At 35.3% G+C, this 18964-nt stretch overlaps 1 protein-coding gene across 1 annotated transcript in view; it reads right to left on the bottom strand.

Moving 5' to 3' along the window:
* LOC149799748 (mediator of RNA polymerase II transcription subunit 4-like) overlaps positions 1 to 18964 on the bottom strand; it is a 34093-nt gene that overhangs the window by 3628 nt on the left and 11501 nt on the right. The window contains exons 2-4 of the mRNA XM_089959123.1: positions 18432 to 18553; positions 14255 to 14370; positions 1937 to 2081 (exon numbers count right to left, since the gene is read on the bottom strand). Coding sequence (XP_089815249.1) covers positions 1937 to 2081; positions 14255 to 14370; positions 18432 to 18553 — 383 coding nt within the window. The remainder of the gene's footprint in view (positions 1 to 1936; positions 2082 to 14254; positions 14371 to 18431; positions 18554 to 18964) is intronic.

Here is an 18964-nt window from a genome sequence, read left to right as displayed (position 1 = left end):
AAACTTTTTTTACACTAATTTTTTAATCAATACAGACAATAAAGAGTGAAAAATAACCAAAGAGGTAGTGAATGAAGGTCTATATGAATTTGCCATATTGAAATCTTGTTTATGACCAGATGTTTTATTCCGACAATACATGCTGTTATGTCCAAAGTGGGGACTTATGACATCTGTGAATTCTTATCTTCAATGCACATGCAAGAATGGACCCTACATTTTATTATTAAATGCTACATGTTGTTGTCGAGTTTAATTATAGTGGCGTACGCACAATTGTGCATGTGCCACTTTTTTTCTGACAGCACTGCAGCCTGCTAGTTGTTCCTGGGGAAGGGAATGGTGCCACCTCTCCCAGGCTTTTATGGGTTCAAGGAACCCTGATAGTTTGGCCTCAATCTGTGGGTCCATAAAGGTCCCTTACAACTGAATGGTTGGCTGTCATTAGTGGGAAGGAGAGCTCGGGAACGGTCCTGGTTGCTTTACATCACTGGTTTCTTGTTGCATTTGCCTGGTATAGTTATGCTACATTTGAATATAAGAAATTCATATAAACTGCATAGTTTACTAAAATGCTGGAAATAAAATACAAAAATGGAAGATGTTATGTCATTACAAAATAATAAATTCACTCTGTAATTCCATCTTTGAGTTTTCTGCAATAGACATAAAAACAGGGAGTCAGTGTGATTTAATACCAGTGAAAATTCAACTAGATTTTACCAGTAAAACAAGTATACCTCCAATGCAGACAAGTAGACCAAAAAGTCAAAACATTTATAAGTGTATGAAAATTATAAAAGTCCCTAAAATCTGTAACTGCAAATAATAGAAAGACTGTTGTATTGGCCTGAAAATTTAGCTAAGTCGTGTACAGATGAATATATGGATTGCTGTACTGATATCAAAACAGATGGATGTATGCATAGATGGGGATAGATATCTGGACAGATGCATGAATGGATGTAAAGATGTATGGACAGATCTATAGATGTATGTACATACGGATGTGCGGATGAATGTACAAATGTCTGAACAGATGGATGTAAAGATGTCTGGATAGATAGATATATAGATGGATGCATAGATGGGAATACAGATATCTGGATAGATGTATGAATGGATATAAAGATGAATGGACAGATAGATCTGTTGATGTAAGTACATATGGATGTGTGGATGGATATATAAATTTGTAGTTTGTGGTAATAGCATTCATTTTGAATTTATAATTTTAATTTCACTGTAGATAAAGCACACTGTCTGAAAAAATGAAAAGATAAATTGATAAAGCTAGTTTGTATAAATTCTAATTCCTAATATCCTTTAATTCAACACGGAAAACAGTTAATCCATTCTACGCGAGCTGTGCCATGGCTCTTCTGTTTAGGATGGATGGTCCCTCTGTGTTGTATTTTAATCGTGAGAAATGTTATAGAAATATACACAAAAAAATGTACACAATGAATGGATCAGTTTCACCATCCAACTGACATCATTATTAATTCCAAGAGAACAAATTCTGTTTAGCTGATGATGAATTTTACATGTACAATGACATACACCTGACATTAAGAATTTTAAAAAACATTCCAATCATTAGAATCAATATACTGTTTGTCCGTCTAGGTTAATGACATTTTGTATTTATCACTGAAAGCTGTTACACTTTTAGATTCAAGAAAGAGAGTGATTACAAAGATTTTTGTTTTGTCATCTGTTATAAACAAAATTGTAAATGAAAATAGCCTCCAGAAACAAAATAGGGGTCAATCTTGCACCACCCCAACCCTAAGTTTTGGACATTAATTATGGTAAAGACGGTAGTTATGTTGCACTTGCTATATTCTGGAGTCTAAATGGAATATATCTGACAATATCTGAAATAGTCTAATCAAACACTTATGGCATTTTTTATTTAAAGTGAATAACTCACCAGGTGCCCATGTCGGTGGTGCAGCAACAGCATTGCTGGCGCTGATTCTGTGTGCATATTTGATCAGTTCTTCTGATGAGATCTTCTTGTTGTTGGCTTGTTCAATGGCTGTCAGTTTCTCTTTGGCCTGGAATAATGCTGTGGACTTAAAAACAAAAATGTATATATTAAAAGTTGAACAGTACGGTCCAACAATCTTCAAATCATGCAGCAGTTGGGCTACCAGGAAAAAAAAATTTGGATCGAGTTTAGTAGTCAATAAAAGGCATTGTAATATGAAAAAGTTTGCATTAAGACTTCCCACTTTGCCTGTTATAGGCCATTTTATACTAATTCTCTATGTTCCTTTTGTAAAATTTGGAGGAAGTCATTATTCTTGTTAAATAGCCTACGTTATCTAGGAAATGAGCTACAATCAATAATACATGACCGTAAATATCTGATGACACAGGTAACATTGTTATGATGATAACCAGGACACTGATGCCACCAGATTGTGATACCTTTATTTCACTATCTCCAAATGCTGTCAAAGATAAGACTAGAAACCATTCCACTATCTCCTAATGCTGCCAAGACATGACTAGAAACCATTCCAATGTCTACTATAACAGTCGAGACAAGACTGGAAACCAAGACAAGACTAGAAACCATTCCAATGTCTACTATAACAGTCGAGACAAGACTGGAAACCAAGACAAGACTAGAAACCATTCCAATGTCTACTAATGCAGTCAAGACAAGGCTGGAAACCATTCCATTATCTCCAAATGCTGTCAAGACAAGACTGGAAACCATTCCAATATCTACTAATGCAGTCAAGACAGGACTAGAAACCATTCCAATGTCTATAATGCAGTCAAGACAAGACTGGAAACCATTCCACTATCTCCTAATGCTGTATTATTTATCTGGGGTCATGCTACCAGGCGAAAAGGGTGGCTAAGTCGCCTAAAAAATGTAAACTTCACCTCCATCTGTTAGAAAAGCAAAAATGACTTTGCCCTGTGATATTTTTTTAGAGGTACATTGATTAAACTTTCTGAGATGCCCCCCTCTCCTTATCCAGGTTAAATCTAGTATCGTGTTGTAGCAAAATGTATTCATCAAGCCCTCAGTAGCTAGGCCTAGTTTTGATATCAACTCTTGCACATTCACAGGCATGTGTTGTGATAGCTGATTGACCATTAACCCTTTCCCAAGTAAGCTATAAAGCAACTATCACTGCCCGATTTCTGCATGTTATCCTTTGACGGTAAACACATACAAACTTGTATTTTGGAATTTTAACAATGGTGTGTAAATAGCAATTTGTGTTTTAAGAACTGAATCAGTGATCTGGGTATTTTTACTGCCTCTTGTATATTCTTTCATCATAAAATTAGTTTGTACTGTAAGAAAACCATGCCTAACCTGGAAATAATGGCTGACATTGCTTATTTGATTGTCTGTTTTCGTAAATCATCGAGCAAATATATTCAGAAAAATATACAATTCATAGAAAGCAAAGCCCAGGTACTATTTTATTTGTGATTTAACTTTAAAATACAATTATGTAGGTCAGAAATGTATGGGACAATGTTATGTTGTGGATTGTGTGAGAAGCGTTGTAAGTTCAAATTTGTTTTCTGAAAATACGAAAAGAATCAGTGAAGCATATATTATTTAACCAATGCCTAAAATTACTACGAGTATGTAGACAAAGAAATAAACAATAAATCTGCATTCCTATCAATGGACAATTGTAATGAAGCTATATAAAGTGTGTGGTTACATTATGAAAACCCCTCCTTCTAAAAACAGATGCACTTACATCTGTGTTGATTCAGTTGGAAAGAGAGGTTCAGTTCATATACCAACTATAAAGGAGCCATTGTCTATAATTTCATGCATTTTAGTATGTTATGTATGAATAGTTACAGTAATGTTTTATTTGCAACAAATAAATTAGGACGAACAGTATGATCTGAAGATGTGTGCATTTGCCCTCATGTATATGGTACAGGGGTTGTTTCAAAGATGTTTAGAAATCTTTGAAAGTACCATTATTGTGAACTTTTAGAAAGTATAACAACAACAGCAAAAAAAATTAATTAAAGGAGACTAGAAATCAAAATTTTCCTTCTACGTGTGTAATTCTCTACAGATTTTAATTCGACTGACATGTTTATAAATTAAATATCGTAAGCGGGTAGTGATTTTATTGCATGGAAGATACCACGATTCCGTAAATTGCCGAGTTTTTCCGAGTTTTAATGAGACGACAGATCACGTGGTACCGTGACGCAATACTAGCCAGTCCACGAATACAAACATAAACATTGGCGAGCGAGGCAGACGGAAGGAGACCACATTTGGGTTGCACATTCAAAACTTGAATCTGCAGTCTGATATAATAGTTTATGTACTGTACTGGTCAGTGTTAAAAGAATTTTTTAGGCACAGGCCCCGGGCAGGTGACTTAAATAAACTCAAGCCCTGACTGAAATTCCACAAGCCCGGACAGTTCATACCTGTCAACTCTCAAGCCGGGAGAAAAACCTCCCGATTTTGGGGGTATTTCCTCATCTACATCTCGATCTCGTAATATCTCTAAATTTTTCGCAGCGAAGTCCCGATAATTACATTATGTCTGTCAATTTTCATTTGTCAGAAGAAGAAAAAACCAACCCCAAACCGTTTATAAATAGATATAACGTATGCAATCCACAGTCTAAGCTGCCACACTTCAGACATCGTAGTGATATGACTGAAAATTTTTTAAAGCTACGTTAAAAATTCAAATCACACGCACACACGTCTAAATCCGGCACTGGACGAAATAATTAATATCACACAACATTTTTTTTTCTTATTTTTTTTCTTCTTCAGTAAATAGAACGTGAAAATTAAACATTATTCAAGTAAATTTCAGATGTTTTTAAACAACTACAACAGTACTATAGTATAACAAAATTAAAAGAATACAATTGTCACCAATTAGCTTAAATGAATGATCACTGTGAAATTTTCTCTGCAAACAAAAATCGCATCTCCATTTCCGCCAAAGAAACTCGGCCAGTTAACACCTGACATTCCTCGACCGTATATGTAAAGTTTAATTATCATAATTAAATTAAAAGGAATAAAACAAAATATACCATGCAGTATATGTGGCCCTAAAGAACTAATGCTGAATAAATATTTTGTTCAGCAAACAGTGTTACATGCATTAAGACTTAAACCTGAAGTCCATGGCATCGTAAGTAACAACAAAATAGGCATCGTTTATTTTGGCAATCAATTGCTGGTGCTTACACACACACACACACACACACACACACACACACTGTCGAACAGGGTTTCTTTGAAGTATGTCCGAAGGGCAGTCCTTTTCACAAGATCAATGCAAGGATGGAATATGTTCATCAGTCACATCGGCTTTATTGTGATGTGATGTGATTTTGATTTTTAACGTAGCTTTAACAATTTTTCAGTCATATCGCTACGATGTCTGCAATGTGGCAGTTTATAGTGATGTCTAGCACTGGGGCATCATGCCGCAGACATGTAGCATGATGTCCCACCCAGTCACATTATCCTGACACCAGGCCGACCAGTCCTAACACTAACCTCTTAATGTTGAACGCCATGCGAGGCAGCTGTTAGTACCATTTTAAAAGTCTTTCGTATGACTCGGCCGGGGATCGAACCCACGACCTCCCGCATCCGAGGCGGACGCTCTAACCACTAGGCCACCGGAACGGTCACATCGGCTTTATTGTTTGCGTACTTAAATCAAAACTTTAGCTATTTTGCAATTTAGCCAGAGCTGACCAGAATATGCAAAATGGGCTTGTCCTGGGGGAATAATAAGGCGTATCACATGGAGAAAAGGTGCGTCCTATGGGCGCTCGCACACTGGGGCAAGGGGTTGGATCAATAGTCCCCCCCCCCCCCAGTTTCTATTGTCAGCCATTTAATGTGAAACTTTGACCTCTTTTCTTTTAATCGCTGTTATTTAAACTGCCCAAGGAATAATTTTATATCAGTTCCAATCATTACAGATTACCGTTTATACATACTACATGTATACAATGATTTTTTTTTAAAATTTGTAATTTTTATAAGATTACTGAAAATTGTGTTTTCTCGAAACACGACAGGTTTAGAATATTATTTTTGGCAAAGCCTCCATTTGATTAAAATCAAATCTAAATTTCATCTTGGACAGTATTGATTTGATTTAGATTGTGCCGTGTTAAGGCATGCATGTCAACATCTTGAAAATACATTTACTAATTTCACCAGCGCGATCAAAGTTTCCTCAGGCAAACAATTTTTGTTTCGACAAGCCTGACGGGCACCTCATTTTGAATACAGGATGGGCCAGAACTAAAACCAGAGGGACCCAGGGTGTCGGGCTATCCGATTTATTTTTAGCACTGCTGGTGTAGATAAAAGATCTGTGAATTGATTGTTGCATTTTGTGGTCACTTACTCGGCCTTCTGCCTATTTTCGTAACTCGCACGTTCAACACTTTTCCCAGGATTTAAAATATTCAACGTTATGTCTGGAACAGAGCCAACTTTTTGTCTAAGCCTAGCATTTGCGTATCCTTGAGCTGCCATTTTTTCAGCATCCCTGTCGTAACAGTTCTTTGAGGAATGTAACGGGCACATAGGGCTGTATGGTGTTGCTTTGAAATCGACTCGTCTGTAATAATGTATCCATTCTTTCAGTATGCCTTTAGCTTTCGGAAAAGAAAAAAAAGTGTTGTCCACTGGCTTTTCTTAATGTTTTATTACACCCGTAAGCAACGCAAAACGGTATTGTCTTTTACTCTGGCAACTCCCACTTGGGCTGCTGGAGTCGCTACTATGACGTCACATCCCGAAAGTAACCGAATAGGCGCGGAAATTTTGCATACGAGGTCACGGAAATTCAGCTCCTAGAAGATAGGCCAATATTTTAATATTGGCATTTCGGTCGCAGATGATACTTCAGAATAAGGTTTACTGCTATAGTACCTTTATTATTATCCAATATTTCCATTGGTTTCTGGTCTCCTTTAAGGGTAGTTGATTAAGCACTTTTCTAACTTGCAATTACAATAATGTAATCTCGTTACTCAGTTGAAATTTGTTACAATGTAGTTTCTGTTATTCTCTTTTAGAGTCGTATGGCCAAAATAACTCAAATATTTTCTACTTGAAAATAAAGTACTGCTTAAATCAAATGTTAAATGCATATATGAATACTGAGAAATAGAGGGCATAATTCAAATAGGAGAACACACACACACACACACACACACACACACACATATATATATATTGCATTTCTTGCTTAGCATCCACCTCTCCCTGTTATGTACAAATGGAGTCACTTCTCATTAAAATTCAAGTCTAGCTTGACCCTTATTTATTATTCATTATTTTTGGAAAATATGTAAATAACAAAAATACTGAACTTCAGAAGTTACATATTTTATTCAATTTTAATGTTTTCAAATTCATTTAAAAAAAATAAAAGTTTGGAGAAAATTCAGTGAAATTTTCAAACAAATGAAAGGGTTTTTCAAGGATAAAGCCAATTTGTGCAAAATTCAAAGTGTTTTCAAGACAATTCATCAAATTAAAAGATTTCTCAAAGTTGCATGAACCATAGAGTGTATCTCCTTATCTGGTAATGCTGCCAAAACAAAAATGAGCCACAACTCCACTTCTATTGTGATGTACTGTACTTCAATTTTCCATGACTACCGGGTACTCAAGCATTATGCTGGCACAACCTGTCAATCAATCTTGCTGATTTGCTCACACAACATTGTTCTGCCCAACAAGACAGTGTTAAAGCTACTGAAAGAAACACTACTTTCTTCACTAGTCCACGTTTCCCAGTCAGGGTGTCCCCACCTTTCTTGCTTAGTCTACATGTTTCCCAGTCAGGGTGTCCACACCTTTCTTGCCTAGTCTACATGTTTCTGAGTCAGGGTGTCCCCCAGTTACATTTACGAGCACACATTTCCCAATCAAATTGTCCTCAGTTGCATTTCCTAATACATGTTTCCCAGTAATGCTGTCCCCAGCTAGATTTACCCACTTAAGTTTTCTCCAGCTACATTTACTAGATGCACACATTTCCCAGTCAGGTTTTCCCCAGATACATTTAGTGAAGGTGTAGCAAGTAGGCATGTTTATCTTAGTCCATGTATACATGTCATATTTTGGACCTTGCTCTGCTTAGTTGTTTAAGAAATGAATATTAATACCACCTGACCAGATACAGCACTTCTTCATTACTGTGCCATTCATTATGCAATTCTGGGTATATTTTGTCACAATCTAATTTAAAAATTTCTAATGACAAAAGAAATGTTTAATTTCCAGTATTCATGACCTTAAAAACTTATGCTTTCTTTTATTAAACTTTTTTATTTTTTATTCGTTTTTTTTTTTTTACAAAAATCTTTTTTGTCAGTATTTAGCTACTATTTTGTATTTGGCCAGTGCTAAAAATTTCCATCAACACAAATCATTGTAACAGCTCAGATTATATAGTAGTCTATCCAGGACACACCAGTATTCCTGAGCATGCATTAGTTAATTCTCTATGTGATTTAATACAGCCGATGTGGGAATAAACAATTGCCTATTTGATAAGCTTGTCTTGCGTGTATCTATTTCTCTTAAAGTATCTGTGACCAAAGTTCTGTTAATAGTTACACATACCATTACCACTCTACTAAATATAAATATTAAAACAAGAATGGGGTTGATTTACCATTAATATCTGTATAGCCGTAACAACAGAGAGAGAGAGAGAGAGAACACTATATCTTTCCATAAATTGTCGTTTTCCAATTGTGTTTTGGAATAAGCTATGCTTTATAGAACTTCATTTTACACTGAAAATATATGGGATACATTTATTTTGATGCTGCACATTTAAGGGCTACTAAATGAATTTATTTATATTAAAAACTGTGCAATTTAAGATCTGCTGGATATTTACAGTTCAACGGAATTTGTAAGTAGAGTTGTGCAGCATATCATATTCATCAATTAAAAAATATACTCTTCAATTGATCAATTATATGATGTGTGTTTTGTCAGACATTCTCAAAAAGTATAGTTATTTGGCCAATACATATATATATATATATATATATATATATATATATATATATATGCAAAATTACAGATTCTGCATTGGATATTAACAAGGCAAGTTATTTAAGCTGTTTATCAGTAGTGCTAAAGCATATCTGAATGTGCAGATCTAGTCATTTTTCATGTCACAATTCTTCACCTTCTCTTGATTTTAAAGATAATAAAAATGTAGTGAAGAATACAATTGAAAACAAAAAGAATGATCTACATTTGATATTATAATAATAATAATAATGGGATATCAAAAATCCTATGTATTTATTTTATTAAGAGATTAGGCTGTATCAAACATATCACAATGAATATAATTTCAATGCAGTTGTGGCTGGTATAATCTGTCTGTATCAGTTTTTGTAACCTGTATAAAGCCATGCCTGTACTAATTTGTACAACCTGTATAAAGCCATGCCTGTACTAATTTGTATAACCTGTATATAGCCATGCCTGTACTAATTTATATAACTTGTACATAGCCATGCCTGTACTAATTTGTATAACCTGTATAAAGCCATGCCTGTACTAATTTGTACAACCTGTATATAGCCATGCCTGAACTAATTTGCATAACTTGTATATAGCCATGCCTGTACTAATTTGTATAACCTGTATAAAGCCATGCCTGAACTAATCTGGATAACCTGTATAAAGCCATGCCTGTAACAATTTGTACAATCTGTATAGAGCCATGCCTGTAATAATTTGTACAATCTGTATAGAGCCATGCCTGAACTAATTTGTATAACCTGTATACAGCCATGCCTGAACTAATTTGTACAACTTGTATATAGCCATGCCAGTACTAATTTGTACAACTTGTATATAGCCATGCCTGTACTAATTTGTATGGAGCCCCGAGTGGCCGAGTGGTCTAAAGCGCTCACCGTTACTGATCACTGCCATCTCACCTCTGTCTGCGTGGGTTCGAGTCTCGGATTCGGCCAATGTGGATATGTGAGAAAGCTTGCCAGTAGCTTCTCGAGGGTCGGTGGTTCTTTCCGGGGATTTCTCGGTTTCTTCCTCCACCATTAATACTGGCCGCCATGTATAGCCTATCGCGTGCTGAAAAATGGCGTTAAACCCTACAACAACTAATTTGTATAACCTGTATATATTGCACTGCCTGAAATAATTTGAATAACCTGTATATAGCACTTCCTGAATTAATCTCTATAACCTGTATATAGCCATGCCTGTAATAATTTGTACAATCTGTATAGACATGCCTGTAACAATTTGTACAGAGCCATGCCTGTACTAATTTGTACAACTTTTATATAGCCATGCCTATACTAATTTGTACAACTTGTATATAGCCATGCCTGTACTAATTTGTAATAACCTGCTTAAAGTCATGCCTGTACTAATTTGTATAACCTGTATATAGCCATGCCTGTACTAATTTGAATAACCTGTATATAGCCATGCATGTACTAATTTGTATAACCTGTATATAGCCATTTACTGGGCAAAGCTTACAAATGATGCTTACATCTTCAAAAGTTTGATACACACTGTATTTCATAGTAGATCAAAGGCTCTTAATATGATTACCCATCCTAGCTGTGATATTATAACCCTGATTGACGTTGTATAGATTGATGAAGGAGGCATGCGGACTAACATTTGTATTACACATGCCCTACACATTATATTAAAGCTCTAATCACCATCATACAGATTATTAAAGGAGGCAAGGATACTAATATGACAAACACATGACAAGAATTCATATTTCTAAAAAAAATATTTGAAACCAAACACATTTTGTGTAATACATAGCCAATGACCAGTCCATTTCAGTTGGTGTTTAGTTGGGTCTCTGGTGATTCTGGCAACTGAACTTGAACTGTACAGTAGTAAGTGATGAATCTAGATTAACAAAACCTGTTCTTGTTCTTATAAACACTAATTACATTGATTTCGTTTTGAAATCTTTTTTTTAAATAAAATTTCCCAATAACAAGGTAGAGATGGTGTTTTGGAGTGATCTCAAGAACGTAGAAATTAAATGTACTATTTAGATGTGAGACAATATTGCAACTAGCCAGAAATGGTCAGGACAAGTCACTTTTCTTAAGCTTTATCTTGGACAAGTGAGTGAAAAATATGTTTAGCCCTGATATCCCTGATGCTTTTTTAAACAAAGTTCTCTTGGCCCAAAAGAATCTCTAAAAATCTTAGCTCATTTCTTCTTTTTTAACTAGCAAGTGCCAAAACAATCTCTGATATTCTTGAGCAATAATATTATTTGATATAGCAAAGTAAGACAAAGTAAGATCATCACCATATTTATTAAGGAACAAACAGAAATCAAAGGAAGAATTTGATAAAAAAGATCATCATCCATTCAGGTTTGGTTGGTGATAATATGATTTTGAAGATGGCCATTGTAGTAGCTATAATACTGGTTGTAACACTGGCATCAAATCAGCATTTAGGACCAACTAAATAGCATAAGAAGCCTCCTGTTGAAAACCACATGCTGATAAGGCTATCCATTCTGAAGGAGTATTGATAACAAAATTTCTAGATGACCAGCATGGTGGCCATACTGGCATCGTTTTAACAGAGGACAAACACACTACAATAAGCCTTTTTGTCAAACCACAAGAAGTCTTCTTGTAAAAGCTACACATCAACATGACTTGTTTGGGACCAGAAGCAATATCAAGATTTCCAAACTGGTTGCCACAGCAGCCATATCAAATGTCAGATCAGCACCACTATTACAAATCTATGGTCTTAAAATAAGTAACTGAAAAAATGCGAAGCAACAAGCTTTGTAAAATTCAACAGATAATTGATTTCCATAGAATAAAAAGTGACAGTGTTAACAGTGTTAAAAATGGAACTTACTGTATTACGAATTAAATCCCAGATAATCCAAGAATAACTAACTCAAGTCCTAATGATTCAAGTTCTGAATAAACCTGAGTGGTAATCCAAAATAAATCCAATGCTGAAAGTGTTTTCTTTCAGAATTAAAAAAGAGTTGATGATTCAGTTCAGGTAGAAAATTAATTTGTCGACAAGTTCCAAGTCCAAAATACAGTTATCCAAAATTTTCATACTGAATACTGGAGGTCAGCTTAACACCATTTTCATTTAAAACCAACTAGTCTTCCAGCCCAAAACCCCCATATTAATATGGCTTTTTAGGAGAAGCTATAATAATATGAAGATGGCTGCAAAGAATAGTAAAACTGGCACCATTTTCATTTAGGACTACACTGACATCACAAGAAATCTTCTGTTGAGGACCCTATTTCGATATGACTTCTATTCTGAAGGAAAAGATGACTTTCAAGATGACATCTATTTAAGTTATACTGAATGTTAGATCATCACCCCTTTCCTTCAGGACCAACCAGAGACCATAAGAATTCCTGTAGTGAAAACCCTTTGTGGCAAAGACCATCCAATTCAGGAGAAGTAGAATTAAACAGATTTTCATGGTGTCCACTATGGTGGCAAAACTAATTGCTTAATTGACAGCATTTTCAACTGTGACCTTCGGATGAATCTGTATGTACAGTTTCATGGCAATCTTCCAAGTAGTTTAGGAGGAGTAACAAACTTGTGTTAACCCTTTACCTCATGCAAGCATCTTTTGACGCCTCTACTCCATTCGCATGGAAGCGCCTTTTGACGCCTGCTGTAAACATCAGCCATTTTGAGCTAGTTTTTGTAGCGCCACCTTCGGGGAACCCCACCCCCCATTAGATACTACATTCATTTCTGTGAATGACAATTATGTCAGATCAGGTGGTCGCTATTCGTGCACTGGTCGATATCTGCTATTTAAAGTAACTGGGTCATAATCTCCACTCTACAAAATGGCAGCCGCGGATTTCATTCAGTACGTACGAAGTTTTCACGATTAGAATAACAACCACGAAAGATTCAATAAATTAGGTAAAGTCTCTGATATTGATGTAGGCAGGAATTATTTTTTATAAATTATCAAATTCAGATGACTTAGTGATATAGACGCACACGAAAACCTTGTAAATTTCAAGTATCGGAAATGGCAGCTACGGTTGGTCACGCGGCCTCACTGACATGACGGTGAATGAGTTCTCTCTCGATTTTGAAGCACATAACAAATTCTTCCGTGAAAAATAATTACACAGCTATAACAATTGGACTTTACTCTTAAATTTTTCCACATATAATATATGTGTACCAAAAATGTAAAATGGTTAAAATTGCTGTTTAATGTAACATACACTACATTGCTTAACAGTTCACAGGCAGGATTTCATTCAGTACTTACGAAGTTTTCACAAGCACGAAAGATTCAATAACTTAGGTAAAGGCTCTGATATTTATGTAGGTAGCAATTAGTTTTTACTGATTATATTGTTGTTGTTGTTGTTGTTGTGGGGTTTAACGCCATTTTTCAGCACACGATAGGCAATATATGGCGGCCAGTATTAATGGTGGAGGAAGAACCCGGGAAAACCCCAGAAAGAACCACCGACCCACGAGAAGCTACTGGCATGCTTTCTCACATACCTACATTGGCTGAATCTGAGTACTGATTATATAAAATTCAGATGACTTAGTGATGTAGACGCAGACGAAAAACGTAAATTTTGAGTATGGGAAATGGCAGCTACGGTCGGTCACACGGCCTCACTGACATGACGGTGAATAAGTTCTCTCTCGATTTTAAAGCGCATAAAATATTCTTCTGTGAAAAATAATTACACAGCTATAACAATCGGACTTTACTCTTTAATTTTTCCACATATAATAGATGTGTACCAAAAATGAAACATGGTTAAAACTGCTGTTAAACGTAACATCACTACATTGCTTAACGATTCACAGGCAGGCCTATGCATATGCGGTCAGCTAGGTAACAGGTGTTCTATTTATAGCGTACTGCACTTTGTCACTATGCTCTATGAGGTAAAGGGTTAATGGACAGCCAGACAACAAATAACTGACCATGGACAACAGACCACCCTATAAGCTCTTCTAATCTATGATCAATAGGCCTAAAAAGGCCAGTGATAAAGAAAATCCACTAATTTTAAGTTAGAGGGTCTGATTATATGCAAGAATCAATGACTTAGTGATCACTGCATCATTTTTAATTATAAACGAGGAAAAGCAATTGGACTAATGCTAAAATAATTTTTTGTTGTCATTTACCAAGATATTTTCGGCTTCTTTTAGATTTTTCTGAAGTATCTTGATATCCATATCTCTTTTATCTACCTCTGCCTTCAATTCATCTATGACTACCTGGACCTTTCCCTGCTCTGAAGCTGCAAGACAAGGTTATTTCTTATACAAGGGTTAAATTAACTCTGTAACATGGACTGTACAGGAATGATTTAATAACTATAAAAATCTGAATAACTCTATGTAACGGAGACTGTACAGAAATGATTTAATAAAGATTAACTTTGTGTAACATGAACTGAACAGAAATATTTAATGATGATACAAATCAGATTAAATGAATGATATGGGCTGCAAAGAAATTATTTAAGAACCATAAAAATTATATTAACTCTGTGTAACATGGGCTGTACAGGAATGATTTAAAATGTATATAAGTTATATTAACTCTGTGTAACATGGGCTGTACAGGAATGATTTAAAATGTATAAAAGTTTGATGATCTCTGTGCAACACAGAATGTTCATGAATGATTTAACAATTATAAAAGTTAGAATAAACAGAAATTATTTAATAATTATAAAAGTTGTATTAAGTTTGTGTAACATGAATTGTACAGTAATGATAAAATAACTATACTACTAATGATTCATATGATACCATTTTAATTTATGATCCACAAACTAAATGGGTGGGAAAAACTGTATGTTTATATTCATGATGAAATGAACACAGGTGGTTTATATCACACTTTCAGATTCACTTTAAAATCTGTCTTTAGTAAAATAAAGACTTGAACAATCAAACGTTTTAGCAAATAAAAATACAACATGAGTCCTAAGAAGGAATCTACACTCGACTGGCAGAAAAGCATTTTAAAAAATCCAAAATAAGACCATTTCTTCATTTCAACCACTGACTGATGGAACCATGAGTGATATCCATGCGTAATAACAAGATTTTCCAGAAGGTTAAAGGGGCAGCTATATTGGATGTCAAATCAGAATCACTTTCATTTAGGACCAATTATGATAAGAAATCATTGGCATAACACCCCACATCAATATGACCATTCATTCATTAAGAGGTAGAAAATTTTGAAACTCATGGTCATCTGTCATGGTCATCTGTCTTGGTCATCTGTCGGCAAACATCTTTGAAAATCTGATTGCTCAGTACATTTTTTCTGGATACCTACTAAATTAAAGCAATTGCTTAAAAGACTGCTGTAATCAAAATTATTATTTTGTCATATATATACATGTAGTTAGCACTAATTACATACTGTACTTGTAACTCAACATCAGTAATGCTGATAGAAAAAGTGTAATACAAGTTTAAACGCATATTTAATCTATTTCAGATCAGCAAATATAAGATAGAGAACAACTTCTTTTTTTTTCATGGTATCTTGTTGTCTGTCAGATTTCAGTAGTTGGCCATTCCAAGCAAAAAACATATCCATATTTTTAAGTTTATCTGAGTTTACGTCATTAGGGTTTATGTCATTGTTAATCTGAAAAAATCTTGTGTTTAAATAGTCAGAGAATTGTACACTTCCATGTGGGATTTATTTTAATTATTTTAACTTGCCATATTCACTTAGCTAACATAAGAAAACAGAGGCAACTATTACATGCTCTATAGTGTGTGTCCATTTCTGTTAGATTATAGGCATGTACTGTGTCAAGCCAAAGATGAAAGATTTGGATTTGGATTTTTTTTAAAGTAGCTTTGACAATTTTTGGGTCAGATCACTATGATGTCTGCAGTGTGGCAGTTTACGGTAGTGTCTAGCACTGGAGCATCATACCACAGACATGTAGCATCATGCCTCACCCATTCACATTATCCTGACACCAGGCCAACTAGTCCTAACACTAACCTCTTAATGCTGAGTGCACAGCGAGACAGCTGTTAGTACCATTTTTCTAAGTCTTTGGTATGATGATGCCAGGTTCAAACCTGCGACCTCCCACATCAAAGGTGAATCTAAAAACTAGGCCACCAGAGCAGTCGCCAAAAAGGAAAGAACCACTACCATATCATGTTGTGTTGTTGACAACAGACAAACAGTTGCAAGTCTTGTTTCATTAAAGGATTTACTCAAAGGGATTGTAGTATGGACAATGATTATTTAGTCAGATATTGAGTAGTAGACACACATGGATTAGTGTGGCATACTACAACTGCAATTACCCAACATTCAAGTATGCAATTATACAGAGATAATCCTTGCAACCTGGTTCTGGTTTGCCCATGGACAATATAAGGATCAAACAATTCCCCTGGAAAAAAATTTAAATTCTATTCTAACTTTAAAATTAAAATTTCTATAATGTTTTGGTGTTTCTTGATGGAGCTTTAACATTGATAAAAGAGGTTGCCTGGCATTAATTTCTAGTTCTCTCAGGCAATGGATTTTTCTACCCCTGGTAATTCACAAGGAGTAGTGATAACAAGATCTTCAGTGTGTCCATTATGACAGTCATACTGGACATAATAGAAATGTCAAGAATCAAAACTTAGATTATTCCTTCTTTTCAAATGATAAGGCTTCAAGACATCTCTGATATCCTTAAGCACGATTTTTAAGATAGCCAGTAAGACCGCCATATTTGATGTAAAATCTGTACCATTTTCATTTACGACGTCTTCTGGTGAAAACCCTATGTCGATATGACTTTCCCAGTAGGAGTAACTCAACATGGCTGCAATATGGACATCATTGGCACCATATGAACAAACTAGACAACACACTGAAGATCTGATTGATACTATTTTTTATTTCACACCAACTAGACCTTAGGATGGATTGTGTGTTAAGTTCTATAACAATCCTTGAAGTAGGTTAGGAGTTTTTGATAATAAACTTGTGCTCATGATGACAAATAAAGAAAAACGAGGAAATCTGCCTTGGAAAGCAGATTCCCTCATTTTTCATTATTTGTCATCCTGTGAAAGAATCTGCCTTAGAAAAAGGACTGCTCCATTGGCATAAGTGGTTAAAGAGTCTGCCTCGGATGCAGAAGGTTGCACGTTCAAACCCCAGCCAAGCCATACCAACAACTTATAAAAATCATACAAGCATCTGCCTCGCTAGGCGCTCAGCATTAAGAGTTTGGCGTTAGGACTGGTTGGCCTGGTGTCAGGATAACATGACTGGGTGGGACATCATGCTACATGTCTGTGGCATGATGCCCCAGTACTAGACATCACTATAAACTGCCACACTACAGACATCATAGCAATATGACTGGAAAATTGATAAAACTACATTAAAAATCCAAATCTCCCTCTCTCTCACCTTGGAAAGCCAAGACATTAGTGCAGCTGCTAATCAGAAATTGATTGAAACACATGTCTGGATAATATGTACATCATTTTAAACAAGGATAACATCATATTTTCATCCCTCCTATTTGTTGTTGTTGTTGTTGTTTTAGGGTTTAACGCCATTTTTCAGCACATGATAGCGGCCAGTATTAATGGTGGAGGACGAACCCGGGAAAACCCCTTAAAGAACCACCGACCCACGAGAAGCTACTGGTAAGCTTTCTCACATACCCACATTGGCTGAATCCGAGACTCAACCCCACGCAGACTGATGTGAGATGGCAGTGATCCGTAGCGGAGAGCGCTTTAGACCACTCGGCCCCCACCTCCTACTTGTAATATTTAAATATAATATTAAAATACTTGAAAATTATGTCACAAATATAACAAAGTTTCAAATTATAAAGGTTCGAGTAAGATTTTTTTACATGTTCAAATCATGCACATAAAAAGTGATGTTGGTAAGTGTCTGTTCAGCATTCCACAATAATTCTGGGTCCTGAGTGACTGAATGGTCTAAGATGCGCATGATCATTCATGCATCTCACCTCATCTCATGAGTTTGTGTCTCAACTCATCCAAAGTGGTTATGTGCGAAACTTCCCAGTATCTTACCATGGATTAGTGGTTCTTCTCTGGTTCTTCACCTATCAAATACACTGGCAGCCAGGCATAGCCTTTCATTGCTGAAAATGGCAATAAACCCACCAAAATGACCAATACTAGAAAATGCAGATTACCACAGTTGTTTATCTCAAAATTCAGCAATCATTTTCAAATATAAAACATACCAACTGTAAAAAGTCTTCGATGATAAAACAATGGATTTATTCTCTAACAAATGAATAATAAATTATAAATGCATTACCAAGCTTCAAAGTCTCTTTAATGTCCCTGTCTTTCTTAATAAGCAGCTGGATTAACTCCCCTTGTTCTGGTGCATCAGCTCTTTGTTGACCTTTTGGAGTACTCATTAATTCAAATAATTCCCTGGGAAGAAGGAAAAAAAAACATGCATTAAAAAATTCTAGGTTTATACAAACTGGTTTTATGTCTTCTTGAAAATCAACATCATTCAACTGAACTTTGCTTTAAAATATGTTTGTGCTCACATCTTTAATTGTTCAAAATGTAATACACAGTGTATGTTGGTGAACATAAAAAATTTCAGCCACAAATGAATCCTAATAATTGGTAATTTTTTTATCCCAAAATTGTAATGCAGGTTGTTTTTGCTTTTTCCATAGTCTGACTTTGATATTTTGCAACCATATTTCTATATCTATCATCAGATATTTTTCTTCAAAAATTTAAGCTATGCCGTATCAATAACTTTTTTCCATTTTTTTTTTTACTCAGAGTCCCTCAGAGGGACTGATGCTCTACTAGTAAAAAAAAAAT

The sequence above is a fragment of the Sinohyriopsis cumingii genome, chromosome 5 (assembly GCF_028554795.1).
Source record: "Sinohyriopsis cumingii isolate HCF-2022 chromosome 5, ASM2855479v2, whole genome shotgun sequence".
Taxonomy (NCBI): domain Eukaryota; kingdom Metazoa; phylum Mollusca; class Bivalvia; order Unionida; family Unionidae; genus Sinohyriopsis; species Sinohyriopsis cumingii.
Note: the sequence above shows the minus strand (reverse complement) of the source record. Positions and strands in the feature narration are given on the sequence as shown.